Source organism: Helianthus annuus, chromosome 12, assembly GCF_002127325.2.
Source record: "Helianthus annuus cultivar XRQ/B chromosome 12, HanXRQr2.0-SUNRISE, whole genome shotgun sequence".
Classification (NCBI taxonomy): domain Eukaryota; kingdom Viridiplantae; phylum Streptophyta; class Magnoliopsida; order Asterales; family Asteraceae; genus Helianthus; species Helianthus annuus.
Window position 1 is genome coordinate 134,500,457 of NC_035444.2, and position 20,398 is coordinate 134,520,854.

At 37.1% G+C, this 20,398-nt stretch overlaps 2 protein-coding genes across 2 annotated transcripts; both read right to left on the reverse strand.

Annotated features, from left to right (window-relative positions):
- Positions 1-4,600: 4,600 nt before the first annotated feature.
- Positions 4,601-5,293, reverse strand: LOC118485116 (leucine-rich repeat extensin-like protein 5). Its single transcript, XM_035981368.1, has one exon. The coding sequence runs from the start codon at positions 5,291-5,293 to the stop codon at positions 4,601-4,603; it is 693 nt and encodes a 230-aa protein (XP_035837261.1).
- Positions 5,294-14,502: 9,209 nt separating this feature from the next.
- LOC110895872 (sulfiredoxin, chloroplastic/mitochondrial) lies at positions 14,503-16,066 on the reverse strand. Its single transcript, XM_022143240.2, has 5 exons — positions 15,900-16,066; positions 15,651-15,823; positions 15,542-15,575; positions 15,334-15,427; positions 14,503-14,725 (listed from the first exon to the last, which is right to left on the reverse strand). Exons 1-5 carry the CDS (start codon positions 15,970-15,972, stop codon positions 14,710-14,712), a joined length of 390 nt encoding a protein of 129 aa, XP_021998932.1. The 5' UTR covers positions 15,973-16,066; the 3' UTR covers positions 14,503-14,709.
- Positions 16,067-20,398: the final 4,332 nt, after the last annotated feature.

A 20,398-nucleotide genomic window follows, 5' to 3' on the forward strand; every position in this document is an offset into this window, starting at 1 on the left:
CTCACTCTCTCTCTCTCTAACCAACCCCCGCCCCTACACTCTTCCTCCGTCAGTTCCCCCAACTTCAATAATGTCTACTCCCCCAAACGAAACCCTAGCCCTAGCTACCCCAACGACAACACCACCACTAACCTTCGTCCGCAACATAACTCTCATTTCAATCCGACGTCGTTTGCTCACAACACGAGGATCGTCATTGCGCTTGTTTCGTCTACTGCATTCCTCCTCGACCTCAGCGACACTCTAGTTATTGTCGCTCTAACCCTAGGGCTTATGGTTTCGTATGTTCTCGACTCGTTGAACATTAAATCCGGTTCGTCTTTGCGGTTTGGTTTACGATCATATCTGCACAAATTGTTTTCTATTTTAGTTCGTCTCTGTTTACCAGTTTTAATTCGGTGATTTTAGGGTTGTTAGGTTGTTGTGTTTGTGGGTTTGCTAGTTTTTTAATAGGTGTTTGGGCGTCTTTACACTTTAAGTGGATTCAGATTGAGTTTCCGACTATTGTTCTTGCTTTTGAGCGGATTTTGTTTGCGTGTACTCCGATTATCAGTTCGGTGCTTTTTAGTTGGGCGACTGTTTCTGCTGTTGGTATGATGAATGCTTCTTATTATTATTCTTTTCTAAATAAATTGGTAAAATGGCTCAAGTACCCTCATGTACCTTGCACATGATAAACTTAACTGAATTTTTTTTACCAGGTTAGAATGGTCATTAAGTGGCTACCTCTTAATGGAACCAATAAGAATTTTACCAATGAGAAGGTAGAAGAATGTGATATGTGATGATTTACCATTCAGAGGTTATTTGCCACTTTTTCAACATTTACAACATCTGAGGCATCATGTACAAACAATTAAAGCACACCAACCTTTAAAATGAATTTTGAGCGGCCAATATTGTTTTAGTCCATAATTTGGATCCCGTGCCCAGACATCAAATTAAACCCTCAATCACAATTCAAAATTTAAACCCACCCCTTCTCTTCCTTCTCTCTCTCAAATTCCATATGAATCAGATCTGGATCTGCCCCCTCTCTCTCAATTCGCCCGTAAATCAAAGAAGAAAAACATCCGTTCTCTTGCTGATGCCGATTCACAGGTATGGTGTTGTAGGGTTTTGATTTCCATCTCAGTTTACCCATTCTGATAGACTTGGGATTTTGAGAATTCTATGTTTCATTTTTCAGTTTCAGCTCATTTGCTCTGGAATTTAGAGTTTTCATACCACACATGTAGGAACCCCAATTTATGGGAACAGATTAGGTTCTCTTTTGTGAAAGATGGAGAGATGAATTTAGAGATTTTATGAAGGAGTTTGCGTCAAGAGCAGGGGATGATCTAGATCTTGCTTCAAGAAAAGCCCAAGAAGCATGTATAATAATATGTTCTGCTATCAATTTCGTTTTAACAAAACAACAAAAAAGTAAATTGTTGTTTTTATGTGATAGTTATTAGTTTTTGTAGCTTTGAGAAGGTTTGAAGACATTGACTAGCTTGAAAGTGTAGTTGGGTTTTTAGGGGTACCAAAGCAGCTAATCAGCTATCAAACTTTTTGAAAGTAGTAAAAGGGTTAAAGTTTCTTATTTCCACCTAATGGCAGCAAATATTCGAAAATGCTTCTTACAGACCTCTGGTAGTGGTGTGGATCCTAACTCTAAATTGTGATTTGATTTTTTTTTTCCTTTCGATTGGGTTGATATTGGGTTACAATAATCTGTGTATTTTAGGCAGCAATTGCAGTTGCTTAGGCTACAAGGACACCACTTACCATTCGAGCTTCTCCCAACAAGCTTCTTGAGCTGATTGTATAGGTTAGTTAGTAATTATTTTCATCATGATTAAATAATAATTTGGACACAATCTGCTCTGAGTCAAACCCAGCTAGACGCCATCTGGCCCATTTTGCCTCCCTTAATTATATGCTCTGATGATTCGTTTGGTTTCGGTATAGACCCCTGTTATGTGAAAATATCTGGAGGGATCAAAATAATGCTGATGTTGAGGTACATCTCCTTTATATTCATCAGGTGTCAATGTCGTATACACATTTTCATATAGCACAAAGGCTCGTCTCAAAGGACTTTTAGATGGCGCAAAAGGCCTTGTCACTAGGACAATTTAGAACATAATCAATGATCTTTTGGATCGGAACTCTTAAGGGTCGAACATAGTTCATCGCCTTTTGATAAGAAGTTATAAAATAAAACTATTGTCACACCCCCAAAATCCACACGCGGAGTACCACCGCTTGGGAGGCGTGACTGACCAGGATCAAGCCACCAGTCATATTGAACATAACAAGCAATAAGTAAAATTCAACCATACAATATGAAAGGTGCTTAAAATCAAAAACATAGTTAAGTGTTTAGCGGAAGCATAATTGTAAAACCCAATGTAAGTATTAAGTACGAAATAAAGTAATGTTTTTAGCATGGCACACTCTGCCATGTCCCACAACGATCACGCCTCCCTGTGCAAGCTCCATGAGTACCTAGCGACCTGCAAGGCATGTAACAACGAGTCAACAACAAAGTTGAGCGAGTTCACAGTTGTTTGTTTGGTTATAATATTCGTTTCGTAAGTCATGTGTTCGTTTTGTAAACCATGTATCGTATTAATTCGTATCGCGGTCTCCCAGACATGTGTGCGAAGATTAGTGGGGGCTTCCCATGTGTTACTAGACCGAGTGTATCGACTGCTACGAAAATGTAAGAGGTGCCCTAAGTCAATGTCTATCAGCATTGACCCTTTGCCCATAGTCCATTAGTACACGCCCGTTCGAAGGATACGGTGTGAGGTTTGTTAAACCTAATAGCGCTATTAACTAATGACCCGCTCGCCATAGGCCTCGGCGACTAAGTCGATATAATGAGGGACTTCAATGATAGAGATTTGGTCCAGTGTGTATACTTGGCATCCTACTCCCAGAGGATGATTGTAATTACCGTTTAGTTCATTTACCCATTCCCAACCCTTGGGAATCCCATGCCTTGGAAGGAGTGTGAACTCACCTCGGTTTGCTCGGTATGCTAAAGTATGTCCTCATAACCAATCAGTCAAGTCCTAAAGTACGCACGTGTACATAATCAGTTTATATTCACGAAGTTCACGTATAAGTATAATCACGGTGGATATTGAATCAGTAATCACCAAATAGCACAAAGCACATATTCAAACTCATACAAGTCATGTTTAACATTTAACAGCAGTTAGCTAACCCAGTTAATCTTTAACAGAATCTAACCAAGTTACTGAGTAGTTTACCCATTCGGCGAAACACCCCTGTTTCGCCGTGAACCCTCTTCGACGAAACACCCATGTTTCGTCGTGATATCCCTCGGCGAAACACACTTGATTCGTCATGTTCGTTCTCGGCGAAACACCCTCTGTTTCGCCGTGATTTGTGTTTCGTCTACAATGTCAGTTACGTTGCGTAATTGATGATTACCCAGAACCCTAACCAATAATCACAGCCGTTACACACTAACATCGATCATCACCATACGGCAATTCATACAGTCATTCAGCAAATCATCGATATCATTGATTACCAATCATAACATAATCATGTGTTAATCTTGGACAATCTATTATATGTGTTAGCCATTACATGAGAGCACATTCACAGATTCATCATTATCAACATCCTATTCTGATCATCAACAACAAGCAATCCGATATCGACACAGGGAATTGTAACCGATAAAATAGATCCTAATATAGTCAATTCATCTACCAAACATGAACACGAACATTATTTAGCATCGATCCCTAATGATTTCAAGCAAAACAGTTAACGATGATATAAATCAAACAATCACGCAAGGGTTAAACACTAACCGCGATGAACGGAATAATAACTTGATCGATTACAGAGAGATTCGAGGACACGTAATTGCCGTCAACAGGGAGAGGGAGCTCTAGGGGTTCTGATTGCTAAAGTGTGACGAATGGAACAGTTGTTTCGATAAAATACCCGTCCTTACGTATTGGGCCTTTACTGGGCCTCAGCGAATCAATGGGCCGACGAAACGCCCTGTTTCGTCGTGATAAAGATGGCGAAACGCACTCCGTTTCGTCGAAATGGCCTTATGGCGAAACGCCTGTTTCGTCGTGGTTGTTATTGGCGAAACATTCCTGTTTCGTTGGACTCATTTAAAGTTTAAGTAGTTTAAGTTTCCAAACAGGTTACATGATATACTATCAAACACCTTAATCACATTTAACAGATATGTGCATGCTGATATATTAAAATACATATGTAAATTTCAAAAGAAATTCCATTAATATTACTAAACGATTACAAAAAGTGCCCTAAACGGGACTTTGAAATAAATTAATTGTCCACGCAGGGACTAAAGAAAGAAACAAGTCCTCGCTGGGACTAAAATAAAAGAAATGTCCACATAGGGACTTAATTGAAACTACAATACAAAATAAAATAAACTCTTCTACTTCTTCTTTCCCTTGATGAAGTTTGCAAGACCCTTAAGGAATTTATGGGTCTTTCTTTCCCGTTCCTCCGCCTTTTGTTCAACCTCTTCTAACCTTTGTAAGATTTCTTGCGTTTGTGATTGTTGAGGTGGAGGTTGAGGTTGCTAATGATAAGAAGGGTATTGATACCCTTGTACGGGATACCTAGTTGAGTATGCTGGTGGAAACTGTGAGGGATAAAGAGCGTTAAATTTAGCTGCCTCGACATACGGGTCGTGAGCAGGAGCTTGATATTCATAACCAGTAGGAGCTTGATACTCAAACGGGTTATACCCAATCGAACCTGGGTAAGTAGGTATTGGGTTTTCATAGCCCGTCGGCGGTAGCGGTGGTGCAAAGGTGACCGACGTGGTATCAATTTCCGGCATCGCGTGAGAAGATCCACCCATTTGTGGATATTCGGGGATCGGAGGGTAACTGCTTGAAGCTTGTGGGGAACTGAATCTCGGTCCCCCCCCCCCCCCCCGCCCCCGCACGGACATTCGTACGTTCCTCCTCCGTCTTGGTGGCTCAGGAGGTGATTGAGGTGGTTCCTCAATTGGCAATGGCGGTGGAGTTACCGCCTCGAAGTGCGGTTCCTCCAATGGAGGTTGTGGTGGAGTGTTGTGAAAAGAAGGGGTGTTAACAAAATCCCATTGCCCAAACCATTCTTTAAAAGTGTCGGGACCTCGATAGGGAGATCCCGCAAAAGACGAACCGCTCGAAATACTTATGGGATGCGTAGGCGTCCCAGACGATGGCATTGCTGGATCTGGATCACTATCCATATCCTGCGAGAAGTGGACCTCGAGGCCCATCGGGTTATATCCTGCTGGTGTATTGATGTAATCATCAGGGTTAAAGTGACCCTGTGAGTAAGAATTATGGGAATGAGAATGATGTGATGAATGGTGAGAAGAGTGGTGAAATGAGTGTGAATGCAGCGAATGCTGCGAGTGATAAGAGTGTTGGGGCTCATCAGGCCCAAACGAATGATGGTATGGGTGAGGTACCTAGAGAAACTGAGTGTCTCGCTGGTTCGAAAGAGTGTCTCCGATCATCACGTGAATCGAAGCTGCTGAATGGCGCTGAAGGCGTGCGTCTGTGTGAGGGTCCAGCGTGACTAGTTGGTCCGCCCCTCATGGGATCTTTTCCTTTTCCCCTGACACGTGGCGGCATTTTATAAAACATGTCAAAACAAGAAAACAACATATAAACGACAAAAGGAAAGTTAAGAATATCCCTAGGTCATTTGCCTAGACTCGTAAGTCTAAGGAATGTGTTATTGTGTCATTGAGATTAAATACAAAAGATTAGTGTTTAATTCACTCAATATTGGCTCTGATACCAACCTGTCACGCCCCGTTATTTCCACATATTACCGATGGGACTGGTGGGGAGTATCGTGACGTAGTTGATATCATCATAGATAATTAACACAATATTATAGCACAGCGGAAGGCTTGATAGATTATTTACTATTACAAACCATAATGTCCGAGAGTTCGAAATAAAAGAATATACAAACTGGTTGTAATAGATATCCACAGGCGGATCATAAAAACAAATACAAGAAACTGAATTAAACAGACTTCAGGCATCTAAGGATTTGCAAGATCCTCTTAGTTGACACCAAGTAGCTCCAACCTAGTTTCGAGAGGTACTTGTCACTTAGTCTTTGGAAAATACGTCAGTTTTCACTGGTAAAGACAATTAACCGACTCATTTGAAAAGAGTTTTTGAAAATTGGTTTAGGTGCACATGGCACAAAATCATTTATAACCTGCGAATTCTGGTTTCGCGAAGTCCCAATTACTTGGACATGTTGTGAGCGAGCGTGGTATCCAAGTGGATCCCGCTAAAATAGAAGCAATCATGAACTGGGAAGCACCTAAGACGCCTACTGAGATTCGCAGCTTTCTGGGATTAGCAGGTTATTACAGAAGATTCATTGAGAACTTCTCAGGGATAGTTGCACCGCTATCTACTTTGACTCGCAAGAATGTGAAGTTTGATTAGGGTCCTAAACAACAAAAAACTTTTGAAATCCTTAAGCACAAGTTAGAGCAATGCTCCAGCTATAAATGATTTTGTGCCATGTGCGCCTAAACCAATTTTCACAAACTCTTTTCAAATGAGTCGGTTAATTGTATTTACCAGTGAAAACTGACGTATTTTACAAAGACTAAGTGACAGGTACCTCTCGAAACTAGGCTGGAGCTACTTGGTGTCAATTAAGAGGATCTTGCAAATCCTTAGATGCCTGAAGTCTGTTTAATTCAGTTTCTTATATTTGTTTTTATGATCCGCCTGTGGATCTCTATTACAAACAGTCTGTATATTCTTTTATTTCGAACTCTCAGACATTATGGTTTGTAATAGTAAATAATCTACCAAGCCTTCCGCTATGCTATAATATTGTGTTAATTTTCTATGATGATATCAACTACGTCACGATACTCCCTACGATACTCCCTACCGGGCCCACCTGTAATATGTGAAAATATCATTGGGCACTCGTTTGAATTTCAGTACTGCTTACCATCCCCAAATTAATGAACAAAGTAAGCGTACAATTCAAACATTGGAAAACATTCTTCGTGCATGTGTTATTGATTTAGGTGGTAGCTGGGATGACCACCTACCCTTGATTGAGTGCTCCTATAATAATAGTTACCATACTAGCATATAGGTTGCGCCTTTTGAGGCATTATATGGGAGGAAATGAAGAACGGTTGTTTGTCAGGCTGAAGTTGGAGAGACTCAGTTATCAGGACCTGAAATAGTCCTTGAAACCACGGACAAGATTGTCCAAATTCGTGAACGCCTAAAAGTTGCCAGAGATAGACAGAAAAGCTATGCAGATAAAAGGCGAAAACCTCTAAAGTTTGAGGTAGGAGACAAAGTCTTACTAAAGGTATCACCCTGGAAAGGTGTGATACGCTTTGGTAAGAAGGGCAAGTTAAGCCCGAGATATATAGGACCATTCGAGATCATCGAATGTGTCGGCAGTGTAGCTTATAAGCTAAACTTGCCTGAGTAGCTTAGTGGAACTCGCAATGTGTTCCACATCTGTAACTTAAAGAAATGTCTAGCTGATGAATCGTTTGAAATGTCTCATAAAGACGTACAGATTGATGAAAGCCTGAGGTTTGTTGAAAGACCTATATCGATTGAGGATCGACAGGTTAAAAAGCTCCGAAGGAAGCACGTACCGATAGTGAAAGAGAAATGGGATGCTCGTAGAGGCCCTGAATATACGTGGGAGGTTGAGTCCACTATGCGACAAAAGTACCGTCACTTGTTTCGGTAAATCTCGAGGTCGAGATTTCTTTTAAGGGGGTGAGAATGTAACACCTCGTAAAAACATGTCCAATTATGTGAAGACACATGTCCTAAACCCTAAACATGTGAAAGATTGAATTACAAGGACTAATGTTGACAAGCAATGAAAATATGTATGCGAAGGGACTAAAAGTGTAAACATGCCAAACTTATGCCTCTGATTGACCACACACGATGAATATATTCTCAAACGAGTAAATATTCAGACGTAAGAAGTCGTTTGTGAAAGTAATCGAAAGTTTACAAGACAAAAGGGTTAAACGTGTCAAGATGTTAATTCTTACCTCTGAGTGAACTTTTAACGAACCCGGGGCTTCATAATGTTCGATTATACTCCCAAGAATAAGTGATAACAAATTCATAAGGTTTCGATATCGTTATGTGTTATTTACGCAAACTTTCAAGAAGATGGGTTAAAAGCGTCAACGAGATGAAACTAGTGTTTTCGGTGATCGTTTAATGAAACCGGACCTAACGGTGTTTGGTTATACTCCCAAGATCATCTACAAACTAACTACAAGGGTTAAAAATGCTTAAAATGAAAGACATTATGCATTAAAAGGTGTAGGGACTAAAGGTGTCAAGTTTAAAACATGTTTGGCTGGCCCCTTATGGTGTCGCGCTACGCGACCACCCCCCCCCCCCATCTCATGCGTCGCGAGACGCGACGGCTTCATTGCGACATATCTTTGTTGCCAGCTGCAGGTTTCTTCCTTGTTCTCCACACATACCACCTTACACTCTCATAACTCGAATCCTTGGGATGTTTGATGGTTTTTAAAACCACTTAGGACACTTGGAGACATCTGATAACATCCTAGAACACCTGTGATAATCTTGTGAGAGTTCCATGCACTATAAATAGAGGTATTGTGTTGCCATACTCATTGCTCATTCACAAATTTCACCTCTCTCACTTGCTTGAGCTTTCTTGAGCATTCTCTGGGATTCCTGATCAAGAGGAAAGCCCACCATAGTTCAAATTTCGTGCAAGGACCTGTTGTAAGTGTCCTTAGCAACTCTAGTTTGGTTTTTATGTGTTTAAAGACTAAAAGTCAAAGTTTTCGTAATAACGTTTTGACTTTCGGTTTAGACCTAAACGGTCCAGCTATTGTTCGAGGCGAGTATGGCTACGTAATCGTAATTAGGTAGGTGTTAATCTCTCAAAAGGGCACCTCCTAATTATCACGTTTACTTAGTTAATTGTCGGGTCAAAGTAACTAGTTAAAAAGTCAAACTAGTTAGATTTTCAAATAATAATTAAAACTGATAATGTAGAAGTTATGAATCATGTTTTGTCACTTAAATAACTTGGTAAATATTATTAGAACATGTCTAAGCATGTTTAACCCGACAATTCTAAGTTTAAGTTCGGTTCGCAACCGAAAGTCGCAAAAGCTTGACTTTTGCTTTGACTTTCAGTTCTGACTTAATTAAGCTTAATTCCTTTATGTTTTAGGCTTCTAATGTGACCATTTAATGTTGTAGTATAACCCTTTGAGGTTCATATTACCTTGTCAATTAATATTCTGAATTATATGCATGTTTCCGTTATTATGCTTATAATTGACCAATATACCCTTATGGTCTAAAAATGAGATTTTTGAATATGTGAACATGCAAACAAGTTAAGTAATGATATATAAACATGTCTAAATTAATTTGACATTATTTTCTAGTCTCAAATTGATTTTATGCAAAAAATCGCAAATTTAGCTTTTATAAAAACTAAATTACCCTTTAACATATAAATCATGTTTAAAACACAAATTTGACTAAAAACTTATAACCTACTATTGTGATATTATTTTTAAGGACTTTTGGAATATTGTGTCAGATTATATACTGACCATAACTTTGAGTTCTTGTATAAATTTTATAATTGACGATAATGCCCTTTTATTAATAAAATGTGATTTACATATATGATTAACATACCAAACCTATTACTACTGATTTAATATTTAAAATAAAATATTTTAACCATCCAAGGCTGGTCAAAATCTTAGAATCAAGTAAACTTTGCAAATATCGACAATTATTGATTTTTACGCTAATTAGGTGCATAGAATGGTTTAAAACCATATTTAGCACCCAAGACTTGTTACCTACTGAATTTATAAATAATTTCTAATATTTTTAAAGTAGATATAAGTAATGAACTCAGACTTCCAATTATGACCTTAAAAGCATATGTGAAATGACCAAAATGCCCTTTCGGGACATAGTTTGGCCATAAATGGTAAACCACACATATGTATGATATCCTACTGTTATAACATCATAAAATAAACATTTTTACGGATTATTTTAGACAAGAACATCAGTTTACTTTTAAACCTTTTTTATAAACCTCAAAATAACCAAATTGCCCTTACGGGACTTAATTCGGTTTTAAATACTTTTTGGGCATATTTGTTAACATCCTACTGATGTCTTAACACATTTTAAGCATAATAACATATGGGACTTGTATATGGTTCATTCGGTTACCCGTTATGCATTTATGCGTTCGGTTCGGTTGATGTAACTAGTTTACATGAATTAGCCGAAATGGGTTTAACCTCATCATTTAAACTTTAAAATCAAGAATGTGTTTAGTTTACCCATATTATACAAGTATTCAAACTTGTCAGGTCTAAATCACATTCCATTCCGGTTTCCGCTTAATCTAGCGTTTCGAACCGTAAAGTATCTTTAAAACTAACTGGTCTAAATCTTTGACTTAAATAAGACCCGTTAGTATCCTAATAGGTTAATAAATCTTCCATACATATTAAGTAGCTTCGGTAGAAAATATTTGCATAAGGTCTTAGGAATTATACGGCTGAGTAGCATCTTTGCACAACTAGCTCCGATAAATACTTTTAACTTATTTTCCCTATACAGGCTTGGGATACGGTTAATTATTACCGCTTGGTCGGGTATAAGATCATTTAATCGGATTGTGATTTATTAAATCTGCATAACCCGTTTTAATCTGTATTGTTTGATAACATAAACATTGGGGGTTAACAACTATGTCCCGGATATCCTCGGCTCATTAAAGTTAATAATGGCCACGACTTATGCACGAGGTGTAGGCATACACCTGACAGATGCAAATGCTAAATATTAAATAACCCACATGTTGGAGATAGCTTCTTTGTGGGTTTTATAAGTGGTGAGTCGGTTAATCATGACCGGTTTCCAAAACGGCCCAAATTGTATGACAAACATGTAAATCTGTATACAAGATTTTAATAAATATTGTCCCAAGTTATAAATGATTTTGTGCCATGTGCGCCTAAACCAATTTTCACAAACTCTTTTCAAATAAGTCGGTTAATTGTATTTACCAATGAAAACTGACATATTTTCCAAAGACTAAGTGACAGGTACCTCTCGAAACTAGGCTGGAGCTACTTGGTGTCAATTAAGAGGATCTTGCAAATCCTTAGATGCCTGAAGTCTGTTTAATTCAGTTTCTTTTATTTGTTTTTGTGATCCGCCTGTGGATCTCTATTTACAATCAGTCTGTATATTCTTTTATTTCGAACTTTCGGACATTATGGTTTGTAATAGTAAATAATCTAACAAGCCTTCTGTTGTGCTATAATATTGTGTTAATTGTCTATGATGATATCAACTACGTCACGATACTTCTCATTGGGCCCACCGGTAATATGTGGAAATATCGGGGTGTGACATAGAGGGTGAGGAAAACACAAGACACAAATTTATTATAATGTGGTTGCCTCTATGGAGTCATAGGCATGAGGGTGAGGGCCCGCCACATAGCCTTGGGGGCTTTGCCCTCCACATGACAAAAGGGAAAAGGTGGGGAAAGGCAAGGGGGCGAAGGGCAAAGCCCTAAAAAATCAAGTGGGTCAAAGATGGAAGAGGGACCATGCCCAATTGCCCATGAGGATCTTGCCACTGGAAAGGGTCAACGCCCTCTTAGTATGTTGGCCATGGGTGCCATGGAGGGGCTTGCCCTACCCTCTCCACGCCTCCATTTTGTGTGGTCTGAAATGGTGGATTGAGTTCAGGGGAGGGTGACGAAAACAAGAACTCTCATCTCTAAAAGCATCATAGACGGTGGCTCTTGTCAACGATGGAGGTTGAGGTGGGGCGAGACACAGATGGTAACAATGTGCCCAGATGGTGGTGGCCACTTCAACGAAGACGAAAGGGTGGGGATGGGGGTGGAGGCTAATTGACTATATATATATATTTTTTTTACTTTATAATTGGAGTAAATTGCCATTTTAGTCCTTGAGGTTTGGTCCAAATTGCCATTTTAGTCCAAATTGTTTTTTTTTTTTTTTTGGGTCTCCTTTGGGTCCCTGACTTTTTCATTTTCTTGCCATTTTGATCACATTGCCTAACTCAGTCTAAAAATCTGGTTATAACTAAGGGTATTTTTTATATAATTGTTGTGTGTTGATAAAAAGAGATTGTTTACAACATAATTTATAAACCTCATAATAATTTAATGCCAAAAATACCCCTGATTATAACCTGGTTTTTAGACTAAATTAGGCAATGTGATCAAAATGGCATAAAAAGGGAAAAGTCAGGGACCTAGAGGAGAAAAAAAACTATTTGGACTAAAATGACAATTTGGACAAAAACTCAGGGACTAAAATGGCAGTTTACTCTTATAATTGTAAGAGAAAAATGCCCGGATAGTCCCTGTGGTTTCGCCTTTTTTCACCTATAGTCCCCAACTTTCTAAAACTACCTGAATAGTCCCCAAGTTTTCATTTTTTGTTCCCGGATAGTCCATGGGTCTAACTTCAGTTACTTTTCTCTGTTAAAATGATGTGAAATGACAAAAATACCCTTTCCTTAAAAGGCCAAACCATAAGGACTATCCGGGCATCTTCTTCATTTTTATTTATAAAACCCCACCACCACACTTCATCTTCAACCTCCACCCTCTTCATCTTCAACCTCCACCCACCATCACCCTCCTCCACACTTCATCCCTCTGCTCAAACTGAACCACCCCTACATCCCCACCTGCGACCACCTACAACCACCACCACCACCCACCCTTACAACTCGCAATCACCAACCGACCAGATCCTCCATACCCAGATCCGATTAACGAGTTTTTCCCTCTTCTGCATTCGCCCTCGTGTAGCAGCCGCCGGGCGACAAAAGATCGGTCTTTGGCGACGCATTCAAACTGTTCTTCATCATCCCAGACAACCTCGAGGCGACGTATACGCCGAAGAGATGTCAGTTTGATTAAATGGTTGCCGTCCATGCAAAGAAGCTCCCGGACCAAATCGTAGTGCCCGTTGGCCGCTGCTCAGTCGATCGGAGAGGCGAACCACCATTGGTCCCTTGTGCTCTCCCATCTGAGGGGAAAATATGTTGGCATTGATCTATAACACAGTCACACACCCACTAAATGGTTCTCAATTTCACCCTAATTGAAGTTCAAGATCACTGCAATAACAGAACAAGAATATTATTAAGCTTAATGGGTGAAAAAGGCATTTTGAAGGCCTCAAAACACAATCAAAGCATGTGGGGATGTAGGGGCGGTTCAGTTTGAGCAGAGGGATGAAGTGTGGAGGAGGGTGATGGTGGGTGGAGGTTGAAGATGAAGAGGGTGGAGGTTGAAGATGAAGTGTGGTGGTGGGGTTTTATAAATAAAAATGAAGAAGATGCCCAGATAGTCCCTATGGTTTGGCCTTTTAAAGAAAGGGTATTTTTGTCATTTCACATCATTTTAACAGAGAAAAGTAACTGAAGTTAGACCTAGGGACTATCCGGGAAAAAAAATGAAAACTTGGGGACTATTCAGGTAGTTTTAGAAAGTTGAGGACTATAGGTGAAAAAAGGCGAAACCACAGGGACCATCCGGGCATTTTTCTCTAATTGTAATGTTATAGATTTTTTCACAAAAAGCTCTCAGAGTTTGTTTCAATGGCAAGTAATGCTATAGATTTTTTAACAAAGAGCTAGCAGAGTTTGTTTCAATGGCCAAACATATTGCGCCTTAGTAAACAGCAGGAACTAAAAATGTAATTTCTAAAAAATTGCCGTAAATTTGACCTTCCGTATGAATATTTAGTCAAATAATGACCAAAGATGTGATGTAGGAGGATATAAATTCCAACCATAAATTTTGTTACAGCTTTTGTTTAATTTTTCAATTTAACTCTTAGGTCAGTTTCCAATAGAACAAAACTACAGCCTGCACTAAAGGTCAATCCAAGGAAGGTTTGCAATCATCAGATGATAATGGTTATCTAGCGATGGATTTTTCAATCAGCGTGGTGCCTATAGACGACAAACGGATGGACTGTTGTAGCTGCTAGCACACCATCACAATCACGTACTTGTCAAGAAAAGTCACCTTGTTTTGTAAAGGTTGATACCATAAATGCCAACATACCTTCTTATTTTGCACAAAAAGTCCCTTAACCGAATTCTAATAAATTAATGTACCTAAACTTGTATAGATACATGTACTGGTGAATTGTTCTAAAAAATGACTACTTACCCTTTAAACAATTCTAGATTTGATCAAGTGGCGTTTAAAGTGTTGATCTCGATGGTTTTGGTATCATATAAGGTAGTGATTGATGTTCATGCACTTTAAACAAATTCAGGAACTTTTATATAGCAAAATTAGATTGAGTGACTTTTTCCTTCTGTAATTATAAGGTAGTTTATGTAGTTAACTATTCAAAATAATATCATCAACAATTATATATAACTATATGTACATGTTCATGTTTTCTTATGTACCTACAATTGATATTGCTTTTACAGATATACATGGTACACCAAGTGTTACCTGATAAGATGGAGCATCATCGTCACTAGCATATAACCGATAAGAATTTCTCCATTACAGAAAACCACCGTCTTAACCATGCTCGGCTCAACGAAGGTGATGCCTGTTAGAAATACAAGAACATGCATGATGATGCAATAACAATGGTAAACAGCTACAAGAGAAACGGATTGACCATTAGCATACAATCTCCAAAATTATTTTATTTGGAAAAAATAGATTATTACCTAAGTAGTTAATGCGGTAAAATATCGGATATCGGTCAAGTATCGATATTTGAGATACGGTTATCGTGGTGGGATATCGGTAGTTTTAATATCATGCTAAATTTATATATATATATATATATATATCAATTTAACACTAACAATTTTAACAAGTAAGAACTGACTAAGACTTAAAACACTAACATTTAACAGTAACAACTAACAATTAAGACTTAAAACACTAATAGCAACAATAAGAAGAAAAATGAACAGTAGAAATAAAAAGAATGGAACTGATATCGGGAAAATCGGTGATTTATCAATCAAATACTGGTCCTATATCGGTCAAATATCGGACAATATCGCTCATATTATCGGTACCGATATTCTGACCATTATTTTGTACCGCTATCTTGGCAGGGGACCGATAACCGATATATCACTGATATATCGGGATATTAACTACATAGATTATTACTTAAATAATACTGGCAGAGGATATTACCTTAATGTTTCTTTAGTTCCACGGCGTATCTTGCAACGGATGGTTGGAAGGCCTAAGCGCTGATGAGCCTCAAAACGATGACATCCGGAAAAACCTAATTCAGGGAAATATTAAAGTAAAAGTCACTCGTTTGCCTAAGTTTGTTATTTGCCCACAAGAATCTCTTATAACGACCTATTTTGGGATATAAATCAACACTGGTTCATACCATAGTAGGCTCCATCGACCTCAAGCACATCAATCTGCAAGTATTACAAGAAAGGTTTACTGCGCAAACATAGGCTAAAGATGAACTACGAAGAAAATTAAGGGCTTACAGGAACTTGAAGACCAATTTGGGCAATACTATCCATGAGTTCCTGCACCTTCTGTGGATCATTGGATCTCGTACGCATCAACGGTCTCCGAATTTGATTTAGGGGAAGTTCAATAATAATCGGACCTCCTTTCCCTGTTACAGATGCTTGATTATTGTTACTTGGAACGGACCCTGAAACAAAACGCACACACCATCAGATTGAGAGGAATCTGTGTCATTGTGTGTTTTGTAGAGAAAAATCATAAACCATTGGAGAAAGATGAAGCAGAAACCCTAGGGTTTCTCAACGTGTTGGGAACGTGAAGAATAAAACTAGCCATTTGTTTTTTTGGGTTTGCTTGGCCTGCTATGGCTTCAATTCAATACGGCAGAGGAGACATTAGTGGCAATTATTGATGCTCCACCAGTTTCGATACACGAGTCGTGTCATAAATATGTCGATGGAAATAAGGATGCTAATGGGTCGGGTTTGGGTCGGGTATTGGTAATCCCATACACATACTCGGTTGTAAAATCGTGTTTCATACCTGACTCAATACCCGTCGGGTATTTGTCGGGTCACCCGTCAGATACCGGGTATACCCATTAGTTTGTTAAAAGATATACATTGAGATTTCTAAATGCATTTTTTTACTATTATAGTTATTATATAATTTTATTTATTCAACAACTATTGTAAATTAAAAATATACATTACATACATATATTTTTATCATAAATTAGTAATAACTTTATAATATTTATACATTTATATGTATATACTTCACAATATACAAAATATAAATACTATCATCAAATACATATGCTAAAAGAAAATTTATTTTTTCACATTATGAATATACTAAAATAAATCACTAATAGATAATGATTAATGGAAAATAAAAATATAAATTAAAAACTTCGGGTGTATAGTTCGGGTAAACGGGTATGTGGTTTCGGGTAATCGGATCGGGTATCACCTAATCCCATACCCACGAAAGTTTTTAAAACTAATCTCATACCCGGCCCAATACCCGTCGGGTATCGGGTATACCTGTCCCATTTGTGTCGGGTTTCGGGTATACCCGTCGGGCTCGGGTATTTTTGTCATCCCTAGATGGAAACACGCTACATTGAATTAAATTAAACCAATAATAATCCCAATTAAATTTATTTTCATCAGTGGTCATGGTGCGTCTTTAAAAATAGACGGAGTTAAGTATTTTTTTCGAAATACAAATTGGTGTTTTAGGGTTTTTGATCATAACAAGTATACGAGTCGATTGATGTAAAATGACTTCGAAACAGTGCTCCAAACGGCTTGATTTTGTTAATTGGAAGTTTAAACATCTAAATTGAAGCACCGTCTTCGTCGTTTGGAGCACTATTTCAAGGTAAATTTTACGTCAATCGACTCATATCTTCATTCTGATCAAAAGCCCTAAAACATCAGTTTGTAATTTGGAAAAAAAAAAAAAAAAAAAAACTTAACTCCGTTGTGGTTTTTTTTAACGGCGGGCCATTATACAAACAATATGAAAAATGTTGGACCACTGTCGAGAATAAACTCAATTGGAATTATTATTGGTTAAAAACAGCCATATTGGGTTATTTAAATCCAATTTGCTTTAAATTAATGGTTTTTTTAAAGCAAATGTTATTTTTAGTCTACTTACAACAAAAATCCTATACTATACGCTTGTCCAGGTTTGAACCTCGGGCCTCTCATTTAAATGTGTTTTTATCAAATGGGGTAGTCCGACATTGAAAGTTTAATAATGGGTTGAGTGTTGGTCAAATCTGTAAGAACTAATGGAAAACATGATAAATATATTAATATTTGTTATGCCAGTAGTCCAGTAACTGCAGCAGAAAGGAAAGTAGACGACATCTTGTTAGGTTGGTTGAGTTCTTCTTTAGAGTGTATCTATGTGTTATGATGTTATCGTGTTTGTGTAACCCTAATTATCTCTCTCTCTCTCTCTCTCTCTCTCTCTATATATATATATATATATATATATATATATATATATATATGGTAAGGTTATTGTAAAAAAGGTTAAAAGTGTGAGAAAGGTGAGAAATATTGTGGAGATGACATGTGTCCTAAATCTAAATTAATTCAAAAGGGTAAACAAGTAATTTTAGCATTAATTAAATTAATTAAAAACTTCCCATAACCGCCACCTTAATTATAGGAACTGGATTTTTTTTAAAAGATCTCTATAAACACCATTCAGCAAGTATATAACACCATTCAGTAAGTATATAACACCATTCAACAAGTATATAACACCATTCAACAAGTATATAACACCATTCAGTAAGTATATAACACCATTCAGCAAGTATATAACACCATTCAGCAAGTATATAACACCATTCAGTAAGTATATAACACCATTCAGCAAGTATATAACACCATTTGGTAAGTATATAACACCATTCAGCAAGTATATAACACCATTCAGCAAGTATATAACACCATTCAGCAAGTATATAACACCATTCAGTAAGTATATAACACCATTCAGAAAGTATATAACAACACTCAGCAAGTATATATATAACACCATTCAGTAAGTATATAACACCATTCAGTAAGTATATAACACCATTCATGGACTAACCATCTGATCGAAACATATTTTTTTCTCTATATAAGTATAGCAATATGGTACTCATATTAAAGATAAAAAAAACGCTCGTTATTATGGTGTAATTCTTTTTTTTTTTAAAGTTACGTATAAAAAGTTATTAACGTTTAAAAAAGACGGGGGGAAGTTACATGTGTATTAATGTTAGTTTCTTAATTTAAAAATGTTAAATTTACCAATATACCCTTAATCTAGAAAATTAATATGTTTAATATTAAACATTATTTACAATTTTGCCATTATGATCTCAACCATTAAATCAAAGATCTAATGGTGTAGATTCTTTCTTACCTTTCTCACAAAAAAATCATTTTTTTACAGGAACCTTTACCTACCTATATATATATATAGTGTGAGGTTATTGGGGAACATTAAACAGTGGGGAACCGGGAGACACTCTTAAAAAATTAACTTAACATGTTAAAAATCAACTTTTAAAGAAAAAAAAATTGGCGTTTTTCCTTATAAATACTTGTAGAAGCATTTTTTAATAAAAAATTAAAAAATAAAAATATAAAAAAAGTAGTTAAAAAAAGGCTTAATTTTTTTTACAAAATTGATTTTTTATATTGGAATAGTTTCTACCCATTTTTATAAGGAAAAACGCTGAAAAAAATTTTAAAAAAATTAATTTTAACATGTTAAGTAAATTTTATGATATGTATTTTTTAACTGTTTTTAAAACATTTTTTTATATTTTTTAGTTTTTTATTATTTTTATTAAAATGTTTCTACATGTATTTATAAGGAAAGACGCTGAAAAAAATTTAGAAAAAATGATTTTTAATATGTTAAGTTGAATTTTTAAGAGTGTTCCCCGATTTCCCACTTTTTAGTGTTCTCCAATGAACCTTTCCATATATATATATATATATATATATATATATATATAGGACAAGGATCCGTTAGGAACCACCCTTTATTGCAAGAACCGCGAGAACCAGTGTGAACACATGGCATTTTTGTAATTATATTATGTTTATTAAAAAAAACACGCGTAACTTTTTTTCCAGCGTTCCTTTTTTTCCTTATGTCACTGTTGTCTCCATTCTAGGGTTTCAGTAGTTCACCAGTTTATGGTCTCCACACTCGGCTGAGAGGCATTCACGGCCGTTTCACGGTGGCGGAGAGTCGTGCACGGTGGTTTTCACCGCATATGGATAGTCAGTGTTCACGTATTTCACGGTGGTTGCAGTGTTGGCACGGTGTTTACGACGGCGGCCGACGGCGATCACGTAACTCACCGGATTATTACGGCGGCGGCAGCCGGAAACGGTGTTTACGGCTGTCACACCCCGACCACGTAAAACAACAAAGCGTGGCGGAAACGTCAGGGAGTGTTGTAACAGAATCATTGTTTCATAACACATGGAAATTTGAAATTTTGTTTTATTGATTAAAAGAGTTACAATGTCTTAACAACAAAGAAATATAACAAAATTAACTAGTCTTGCATCTTTTAATGTCACTAAGGTCCAAGTCCACCTAAGTGTATCTTGATCAATCCTATGCATCATTTCCTGAAACACATGTGAAAATAGGTACGTCAGCATAAAAATGCCTGTGAGATACATAGGTTTTGTTGATTTAGGATTCATGACTTATAAGTTTAAAGAAAAATGTTTAAGAAAAGTTAGTCATGATCATTGTAAAATGTTTTCTTTTAAAAGTCATTTGAAAAGCGATGATTAAAATAGATGATATGTAAAGAATAATGTAAGGTTAAATGAATAACCAAGTGAAAAATGAGTTTGTATAAAATAAGTTATTTGTAAAATAATGTCTTGTGAAAAATATGTTATATGTCTAAACTGAAATGATTTAAACAACGTTGCGATATGTAATATCATACAAACACTTATATATAGGAAGTACCAGCGGCGTATCCACCATGCTTGTATCATATTACACACGCCTCGTTACTTAAACCACTTTACCCAAACAAACCACCAACGTGAAATGTCGATGTTTAAACCAATTGCCAATTGTATTGAATAACATGTCAAATGTTTATGTCAAAATGTAAATCATGTAATGTATAACCAAAATGATATGTATGGCTAGTGAAAATGCATCAACTAAACCATAGGTGAAATGCACAAAACAAAGT

What these genes read in the sequence shown, in the direction of transcription:
- LOC118485116 (XM_035981368.1), bottom strand. Translation starts at nt 5,293, where the DNA reads ATGGGCCTCGAGGTCCACTTCTCGCAGGATATGGATAGTGATCCAGAT.
- LOC110895872 (XM_022143240.2), bottom strand. Translation starts at nt 15,972, where the DNA reads ATGGCTAGTTTTATTCTTCACGTTCCCAACACGTTGAGAAACCCTAGG. An exon ending in TGCTTCATCTTTCTCCAATG is followed by an intron (nt 15,824 to 15,899) that starts GTTTATGATTTT and finishes GTTTTGTTTCAG; the next exon opens with GGTCCGTTCCAAGTAACAAT. An exon ending in AAATTGGTCTTCAAGTTCCT is followed by an intron (nt 15,576 to 15,650) that starts GTAAGCCCTTAA and finishes TAATACTTGCAG; the next exon opens with ATTGATGTGCTTGAGGTCGA.